The 9949-nt window shown below is 56.6% G+C and overlaps 1 protein-coding gene across 1 annotated transcript; it reads right to left on the bottom strand.

The window, feature by feature from the left end:
• Positions 1 to 833: 833 nt before the first annotated feature.
• Positions 834 to 5669, bottom strand: CDK9 (cyclin dependent kinase 9). Its single transcript, XM_027649898.1, has 7 exons — positions 5530 to 5669; positions 4872 to 4953; positions 4697 to 4787; positions 2989 to 3155; positions 2626 to 2797; positions 2401 to 2549; positions 834 to 1466 (listed from the first exon to the last, which is right to left on the bottom strand). The coding sequence occupies exons 1-7, from the start codon at positions 5619 to 5621 to the stop codon at positions 1101 to 1103; spliced, it is 1119 nt and encodes a 372-aa protein (XP_027505699.1). The 5' UTR covers positions 5622 to 5669; the 3' UTR covers positions 834 to 1100.
• Positions 5670 to 9949: the final 4280 nt, after the last annotated feature.

The raw sequence follows: 9949 nt of genomic DNA, 5'->3' as shown, positions 1-9949 counted from the left end.
CTTGTACAAGTCTTCTATTATCCACACTTTTTATCCTGAGACCTTATGCTACCCACGTGGCTTTTGCCAATGGTCATTAACAGACAAGTTAACAAGTGCCAAATGTTGTAACTCATGGCACATCACACACATTTAGTCTAGGGATCCCTGGGGCTCAGCAAGAAGGTGCCCAGCTACAGCTCCAGCCATGGGAGACACTGCAGGGAGCAGCTGTGGAGGAGCACTGGCTCTGGATGAGTTGGAAGCAACCAAGCTCTGGCATAAGGTGTGCACGGCTGATCAGTGTGTGCACAGGCAATTCCAGTGGGATGGCAGGTCTTGCCTCAGGCCAGGCCAGCACTCACAACTCCCTCCCCCATCCCAACTCCTGCCCAGGTAGAGCTGCAGGGAATCAGGGTGGGTGTGTCCCCCAGGACTCCTGATTGTGTTTTGCAATGAAGAAAGCATGGATGCCACATGCTGCTACAGAGATCAATGATTCCCACTGCAAATCCAGGCTATATGGAGCACTCAGCTCTGCCAGCCACCCCCCTGGTTTTCCAAGTAAGCTCCTTTCCAGGCTAGATCCCAGCCTGCAGTGAGAGCAAGTCATGCTGTCTAGAGCAATTGCCTTCCCCAGGACACCTCTGATGACTCAGAAGCACCTGCCTCATCCTACATCAACGCTTCAGTGCTCAAAAGATACTCCATGCAGGAGCTACAACCAATCAAGAAAGCTGAGACATCTCCAAGCAGGGCCCAGTTTAGTCTAGGGCACCTAATCCCAGTCCTGCTGGTCCCAGTACCATTTGCCAAGAGCCCCAGCATGGACAGAGACTTTTTCCATCACCAGGTCCATGACAATTGATCTGCAAGTTTAATGTAACCAATACAGACAGTTGCAGAGGGTGGGGAACACAGGTTCTGAGGCAAAACTGCAGGGAAACACCGTGGAGCTCACAGGTGCCACCTCCTCAGTCACGCAGCTCCACGGTGGCTGAGAGGAGATGGCTGTGCTCTGCCAACGCCATCAGTCACTCCACCTTGAAAAAAGTCCTTTCCTAGACAAGAAGACCTCGCTGGGACATCCCAGAGAAGCCCAGCCAGGGCCTTGCTGGGTGTCAAAACACCCTGTCAAACTCAGTCTGGTTGGTGGCCGTCGGGTTCCTGCCTTGGTTCGCCGGCTGCTGGGGCATGTGCCCACCCCTCCTGCGCGGCGGGGCCAGGTACTCGAACATGGACTGGTTGTGGGTGGACAGCATGTTTTTGAGGTCCGAGGGCATGGGGTCCGACCAGAAGAAGTCGTGGTTCAGCGCGTCGTCGCTGTCGATGCGCTGGGCAGGGTCCAGCACCAGCAGCTTGTCGATGAGGTCGAGGGCATAGGGGTCCTTGACGTAGGCCTTGAGCCGGTCCTTCACCTTCCGCTTCTGCCCCTTGGGCAGGTCCAGCTTCTCGTACAGCTCGTACTTATCCACGTTGGGCCACACCTGGGAAGGGGCAGGAAAGGGGGTTGACAAGAAATAATTATCAAAAGCACAAGCCATTTTTTATTCAAACACCCTCAGGCAAACCAGGGTAAGGTCTGAAATAACAACTCTATTTTATAAACTTCCAAGCCAGCAGACTTTGTTCCCACAGCAACAAGGAGGCATGAAAGGGTGCACTAACGCCTGGAGACACGTGGACAAGTCAGGACAGGGCCTTCTGGTGTGGAAACAGCATGCAGGATGCTCCAGGATTTCTGGCTCTCCCACAAAACAACTACTAGAGAGCATGGCTACCACAGACAGAAAGATAAGGTGACAAAACTGATTGCTACATAATCACCCGGATGTGGCACCTTTTATCCTTAGAAAGCAAAGCTGCAATCACTAGCATTTATCTCAACCCTGATCTGGCAGAGAACACAGTAGGTGGCAAAGAAAGCACCTTCAATGCATGCACATAATGAATGTGACTGCAGGGTCAGGACTCTGCAGCTGCCGGCACAACATTCCACAGATCCCCGCCCGGGCCGGGATCCCTCAGCTCGCTCCCCACAAGAGGGCAGGACGAGCTGCTGATAAAGGAGGAGCTGATAAAGGGCCGGGCCCAGCGCTCACCCCAAGGCTGAGATGATACCGCAAATCACAAGCCAGAATTCAAGAGGCTTTTCAAGGTGACCAGTGCAAAATACCAACAGAAAAAAACCCCCCACCCTTCTTTAAGCAGAAATTGAGTGTGTTTGTCTGAGAGACAACCCCCAAACACAGAAGCCTAGAAGACTCCTCAGCCTCCCTACTAGCTGCAGGCACCTTCCAGTGCTGCTGGGAGCACACAGCAGCCAGCACACAGGACAGGGAAGAGCCCAGGAGCGCCTGGCCCCACACCCTGCTCACACTCCTCCTGCTCTCCACACCACATCCCCGCTCCCGCCCTCACCTCTGGCGTGATGGATCCGCAGAGCTGGCTGATGAGGGTGAGCTGGTGCTGCTCCGTGTTGCCCTGCATGATGGGGCTGCGGGTCCACATCTCTGCCATGATGCAGCCTGCGCCCCAGAGGTCAATGGGGGGACCGTAGTCCCGCTCCCCTAAACGGAGATGCCGAGTTAGTCTCCCAGAGGGACGAGGAGGGATGAGAAGCCAGCAGAGCCCACCACCTCCTACCTAGGAGCAGCTCGGGAGGCCGGTACCACAGGGTCACCACCCGGTTGGTGTAGCGGTTGGGCTGGCTGTTCTTGGCCAGGCTGAAGGCTCGAGCCAGCCCAAAGTCTGCCAGCTTCAGGACTCCGTCCCGCGTGATCAGGACGTTCGCGGCTTTCATGTCTCGGTGCAAGATCTGTACAAGGACAGACATTGAAGGGTTAAGGCATCAGAGTGCCCTCCTTGGGTGCCTGCTGCCAGCTGGATGCTCAGACTGAAGAGGTGAAATACAAGGATTTCCCTCCAGCCTGTGCTCAGACATCTGCTACTTGGAAAGCCACAGAGAGCAGGGTGACCTCTGAGCACAGCACGGATGTGGCCCATTACCTTGTTCCTGTGGATATAGTAAAGTCCATTCAGCAGCATCTGCATAACTTTCTTGATCTCTGAGAGCGTGAACTTGACATGGGCGTTGCTGAGGAGGCCGGCCAGGTCATGCTCACAGAAGTCAAACACAAGGTAGATGCTGCCCTTGCAGCGGTTGTATGGAGAGGCTGTGGGAGAGACACGGAGGCACTGTCAGTGAGGGGCATGGAATAAATCACAGAATATCCACAGCTGGAAGGGACTCACAAGGATCCAACTCCCGGGACCCTTAACCCTGTCACAGCTCATCCCACCACCCTGCAGCTCATACAACACTCGCTAGACAGAACCTCAGGGCATGGGAATGCAGAGAACCAGAGAGCCTGCAGGTCCTTTGTAAAGAGGCACTAAGCAAAAACAGCAACACAAGAACAGGAGATGAGGATTGGCACAGGCAAGGAAAGGGCATGAAAACATTTGAAAGCTTCATTTCATGCTGCTCTGTGCACAATAATGGCTGTGGGGTTTCCTCCCTGCGAGCTGTGGCTGCCAGCCAAGCACCACCACCGATGGCATCGGCGATAGAGGAGGCACCCACAGACAGCCCTGGGAAACGTGCACTAACAGGGAAAACCTGCCCAATCTCACATTAGAAAGTGAGGCTTTCTGCAACCTCAAACAGCATCCACAAAAACAGACCACTCTGGATCAAACCAATTTAAAACTCCAACTGGAATGTAAAGTCTGTTATAGGAAACCTCAAATGAAGCAATCGATTTGTTCGATTGCAATCTTGTTCCTAGAGCACACATGCAGAATGTTATTAAAAAGAAAGGCTGATTTTCATCAGCTGTAATCAGCAAAACCTGCTGATAAGCAGCTCCAACCAGAAAACCTCAGTCCCCAGAGAAGCACAGTGCTCTCCTCTCCAGCCAGGAGAGTGCAGTGGGTTTGCAGTTCCTGACACAGATACAGACACAAATGCACCTTTCCAAGGTGAAAAGAGAAAAGTCTGAAATCTGAGAACAGTAAATGCAACCTTTCTACTTTACTGTAAACTGAGGTCAAGGTAGATTTGGATGAAAACTGGAATTCAAACAAAACAAAAACGAAACACAAACTACTGACAAGTCCACAAAAATATTTACCTTTGCTGTGCCAGACGCCCAATCGTCACAGCTCATTTAATCACACAGTGAATTAAAAATTAACTTGTCATTGGTGTTTTTACTCCTGTTCAGACAACAATCCACACAGTTCTGGACTAACTTCAATTTCCCAGTCCTAGGCCAGAGATTTCTACCAGTCCAGTGACTGGACTTTTCAAACAACACCATCACCAGGGATCTGCCAGTGTCATTTTTATTTGTCATGACTGGCAAGGGAAGGTCAGGCTGTAACATCAGCTGTCACTTTCCAAACTATTTTTCCAGAACAAATCCACGTAAGGGAATGATATATAAACTCCAGTGAATGTTTTAAAGCAATTTCACCGAAAACAGAGCCAGGCCAGGTGTGCTGAGCCTGCCAAGCACCCGTCAGTGGGGGAACACGGCATGAGGTGGGAGTGAGGAGGTGGAGAAACACTTTTCCAATATAAGTGAGCTGTTATCCCCCATCACAGGCAACAACAAGCTCAGTTAGACCCCAGTCCCAACACAAGACACCACCCTGCTCAGCAGGGCTGAAAAAAAGCCATCAGCAACACAAGAGAGACGCTGCAAAGTACCTTTGGTCCTGCAGATTTCTATGAGGTTCACCACGTTTTCGTGTTTGAGCAGCTGCAGGATTTTAATCTCTCGCAAGGCTGTGATGGGAAACTAGGAAAGAAAGCACAGGGATTAGAGATTCACCCCCCAGTCCAGGCCTTCCCTAACACAGCCCAGCCATGCTCCCACACTTACCCCCTCCTTCTCATTTTCCATCAACACCTTTTTCAGTGCTACTTTCTTGCCTGTCTGACGATGTTTGGCTTTGAAAACTTCCCTGTAAAAACAGAAACAAATCCCTGAGCGGCAGGAGTTAAAAAAAGGGAAGGAGCCAGGCACTCCTGACCAGGAACAAAACCAAACAAGAGACTGAAGTACCAGGCAGAGAGCTCTGTGCTGAACCACCACCCAACCCAGCCACATCCCCCTCAGGCCAGTGGCCCCCAGGACTGGCTGAGCCAAGAGACAGCCAAGAGCTCCTGCAGCCTGACAAGGATTTTGGGTAAAGCAGCACATTTTGAGCCAATATGTACATTTTGGGTAAAAAGTTCCACATTTGGGGCAAAAAGTTGTAATTTCGAGACAAGTTGCACACTTTGAGCCAAGTTACAAGTCCCCACCCCAGTTGTCTCCAAGATAAGCTCTGCTCTGCGTTAGCGGAGCCTCAGGGTGGGAAAAAGAGGTCTCACGAGCCAGGGTGGTTCTCTGGAGCCAGAGGAGTGACCGAGGAAAGGGACACCCGAGCAGGGCGAACCCGGGCCTGGCGCGGGCGGGCCGCGGAGCCGGGCCCGGGCTGCGGGCCTGAGGCCGGGGGGGGGGAGCCAGGGAGGGCCGTGGCCGGTGGGGTACTCACCCAAAGGTGCCCTGCCCGATCTTGGCGAGCTTCTCGTACTTGGAGACCTCGTCGCAGAAGGGGCACTCGACCATGTCGTACTGCTTGGCCATGGCGGTCGCGCCGTTGCCACAGCACCACAGCCCGCCCGTTCCGCCACGTGACCCACCCCACTGCCGCGCGGAGCATCCTGGGAGTTGTAGTCCGCAGGTGCGCCCGCCATGTTGTCCCCGGTGTCACCCGCGCCCTCCGCGTTGCCCGAAAGAGTGTTTTTGTGCCCCCCGCTTGTGCTTAAGCGCGTCAGGGGTTAAGCAGAACTTCTGCTCCTGCACCCTGATGCTGTGGCATGGGGATGCCGTGGCCAGGGCAGGAGAACACTGGGGGGCTGGTGGCAGGGGACCCTGAGTTCCCGCCCCTGTGCCCAGATGGGGACAGTCCCTCCGGCTATGCCGTGTTCAGGTGCAGGACGAACTGGAGGTTCTGTCTGGGGCTGTTTGAAACTGATCCCCAAGATGGAGAGTGCAGGGAGACAAGGATAGAGCACCAGCAGGGATGGCTGGTGATGTCCTGTCCATGGGAACAATCAGCTCCCCGGGAATGGGGGACAACACGGACACCAGATCCCTGCTGAGGCCAGGCCACCTTGCCTTGCATGGAGACATTCCCACGGGGCACACCAAGGTCCCCCAGCATGACAGCGCAGCTCCAGCATGGCCCACTGGCAGTGATGCCATGGGGTTCTCACCCTGCAGGGGCTGAGCCCCAGATGTGCACAGTGGAGTCCTGTGTGCAGGGCTGGCATCTCATCCACAGGGCTGGAGTCTCATCTATAGGGATGGCATCCTCCTCTACAGGACTGGTACCCTCATCCATAGGACTGAAGCCTCATCCATAGGGCTGTCACTCCCATCCATAAGGCTAGCACCTTCATCCACAGAGCTGGCGCCCTCATCCATAGGACTGTCACCTTTCCCTAAGGCTGTCACCCTCCTCCATAGGGCTGGCACCTCCTCTGTGGCTGGCACCCAGGGTTTTCGGGTGTTCACACCTGCCAGGCACCCCCAACCCAGGGCGCAGACGTGGCCCCCGAGCAGCCGGGCATGTGTGAGTGGCCACAGGGACTTTGGGGACAGCATGAGGGCAGGCAGGGACAGCAGCAGGGCTGGGAGCAGATGACAGCACTGGGAGGAAACGCCGAGCGAGCGATGAGTGACTGCGGGGGGGGGGGCAGGAAGGGAGGAGCGGGCAGGGAAGGGCTTCACAGTTACAAACTTGTCCCTCTTGGTCCCTGCGGCCTCTGACCGGCGCAGCCATGGCCGAGGGCCAGAAACGGGGGGCCTCCAAGAAGTTCAGTAAGTGGCCATGGGACAGGGTGGGAGATGGGGAGCTCACCTGGACAGCCTGGCAGGGAGGAGGGATGCATGAGTGTGAGTGTGAATCTGTGAGTGTGAGTCTGAGTTTGGGTCTGAGACTGAGTATGTGCTCACACGCTCCCTGGGTCATCCCACTCAGGGATGTTTGGAGCTGAGGTAGGCTCTGCATTTGTTAGGAAACTCATTGGGGTGAGGGACTTTGGGGATTTCCATCCCCAGGGCTGGGGAGAGCCTGGGTACTGGCTCTGGAGCTGAGTGCTGGGATTGGGACCAGTCTGCTGCAGCCCAGCCCTGCGCTGGGCCAGGATGCACCCAGAGGGATGCACAACAGGGTTTGGGGTTCTTCACTCCCCAAATCACATCCTTCAGGGTGCATGGTTGGGGTACAAGCTGGTGCTGGGGGCTTGGTGGACCCTCAGCCCAGGGTGCTCCTGCAGCACAGGGATGGGGGTGACATGGAGGAGCCAGGGTGGGAGCCTGGGAAGGGATTCCCACCAGCTGCTCTGGGAGGAAGTGCTCGGTACCCACCGGGAGGGAGCTCTGCTCTTTCTCACAGACCTCAGCTTTCCCCCAGAGCCCCGGGGCAGTGGCCTTCACCCTATTCCCAGCGCTGAGCTGCATAGAAGCTGGCCTCTGCTGCGCTCTCTGCATTCCTGCCACCATGCCGGCGCCAGAGGGGGGCCAGTCCCTCCACTCCCCTGGGACCCCTCCACTGGCAAAACCCACAGCCCCATTGCAGCTGGGATTTTCCTATGTGGTGGAGAGAGGGGAGATGGGTAAAGTCCCCAGCACTGCCTTTGCCACCCCACAGCAGCCCCAGGAGCAGCAGGCAGCAGAGGATGCTTGCACTCTGAGGGGATGTTTAACCCAAAGCAATTTTGCCTCTAACTGCCTTGTGGCCATAAGATTTCTGCCACAGCTGCAGGGATGCCCTGCAGGGCCCATGGATGGCATCAGGAGGTGGGATTCCTAAGGCCTGAGCAGCTCCCTGACACCCAGGTCCTTGCTCAGCACCTCTGTAGCCGCTTCCTGCCCCGGCAAATCCGCAGTGACCGGAGGGGAAGAGGCTTTGCAGAGCCCCAGGGCAGCACCAACATTGCAAAACCCCCAGAGGCACCCAGGGTCTGACAGGGAAACACTGCTCTGTGGCACTGTGGTCACAACCTGCTTTACCCCACCTTGTGCTGCTATCCTTGTGCTGGCACCAGCACCGGCACTGGCACTGGCGGAGGCTGCACCGCAGCAGCACGAAGAGCCAAGATGGGCCCGAGGTGTGAAATGCAAAGCCACCCGCATGAGTTATAAATATTTTTGTTCGTGCTCAGCACTTGCAGGTGGCAGCTGGAGGTGCAGGGAGGCTGCGAGGGGCCGGGTGAGGAAGTGGGGAGGTTGTTCTCCCGCCCGCAGCCGGCAGTGCCTGTGGCCGGTTCCTGCCCCACCACGAGCATGTGAGCAGGTCACACATGTCCAGGACCCCCATCCCCTGGGGAGATGTAGTGTGTCTCATGCTCGCATCCTGCAGAGCTGCCCTGATGCCACAGGGATGGGCACAGCCCTGCCCAAAATGCCCTGGGAGGCAGAGGGCGGGAGGAAAGGATTTGAAATCATTTCTGGATCTGCCTGTTCACCAGGGCTGGGTGCTTCCTCCTCCACCCCTGCAACTGCGGTGGGGAAACCTGCTAGGGTTTGCCAGGGCCCAGCGGAGACGCCCTGAGCAGCATACATCCCCAGGCCACAGGGATGTCATGCTGGGCTGGGACTGCAGATTTGGGTGTAACAGTGTGACACCAGGCTGTACAGTGCCCCACGCCCACCCCAACCCAGGACCAGGGATTGCAGGATCTCCCACCATCATGCCATGCAGGCAGTAACCCCACATTCGTCTCTCCCCTCTCCTTGCCAGAGTTTTTCAAGTTCAAAGGGTTTGGAAGCCTGAGCAGCATCCCCCGTTCCTTCACCTTCCGGCGCACCTCCGTGGTCCCCAGCTGTCCCGAGACTCTGAGGCCACATCTCCCTCCTCCCCACGGCTTCCTGGAGGAGCCCTTCGACAGCATCCAGGATGACCTCAACACTATGCCCAAGAGCCCTGGCCCCTACGCCCGGTCATCGGACATGTACAGCCATATGGGCACCATGCCCAGGCTGAACCTGGACAAGGCTGGGAAGAGCCTGGGCAAAGCTAAGAGTGGCCAGAACTGCCAGGAGAAAGGGACTCCCAGCTACAAAACCCCCCAGACAGCCCCGCTCCCCAGTCTCAAGTCCCCCAGGATGTCCAGCCCCCCTGGCCCAGCCACAGACTCACCTCCAGCTGCCAGACAAGCAGATCAGGAGGAGGAAAAGGCTCAGCCCATGGACACCCTGGGGGCAGCAACAGCCAGGACGGACCAGGAGCCTCTGGGGAATGTCTCCTGCCCTGGGACAGAGACAATGAACCCCAGCCAGACCCCTCTGTCCAAGCCTCAGACAGAGGCACCGAACCCTGACCCAAGCCCTGACATGACAACAGGAGTGGAGACTGCTGACAGGGATCTGCTGGAGAACAGACAAGAACGTCCCGATGAGAGCTCCCCAGACAGGTACATCGCCATTGGGTTTGCTCTGCCTGCTGCTGAGACCCCCTTTCTGCCCCCGCGGGGCAAGGGGAGGGGGCTGGGACACAGAGGGTGGCTGTGATGCCCCTCCCTGCCTGCAGTGCCAGGGGGAAGCACCTGGCTGGCGGACGGCACGGCCGGAGCACTCGTACCATGGCCAGGTCAGCGGCTCCATGGGAGCGAGGTTTCCTGTGGGATTTCTGCTCCCTCCTGTTTCCGGACGGGGTGGAAACATCTCGCAGCCTCGCTCGGCCCCGGCATCCCTTTGTCCCGCGGCGGCTGCGTTCCAGCGCCGTGATGTGCTGCGGAGAGCTCAGACCAGCCTCCACCACCTTTCATTCTCCTCTTTTCCATCCTCTCTATCCTTCCCCCTTCTCCCGAGCAGCACTGCCTCTCCCAAGGCACAGGGGCAAATCCTGAAAACAGACACCCCATCCCCATTTCCATCACCTGCCAGTAAATGCCCACTCTGGCCAC

This window comes from Corapipo altera, unplaced genomic scaffold (assembly GCF_003945725.1).
Source record: "Corapipo altera isolate COAL_440 unplaced genomic scaffold, ASM394572v1 268, whole genome shotgun sequence".
NCBI lineage: Eukaryota > Metazoa > Chordata > Aves > Passeriformes > Pipridae > Corapipo > Corapipo altera.
Note: the sequence above shows the minus strand (reverse complement) of the source record. Positions and strands in the feature narration are given on the sequence as shown.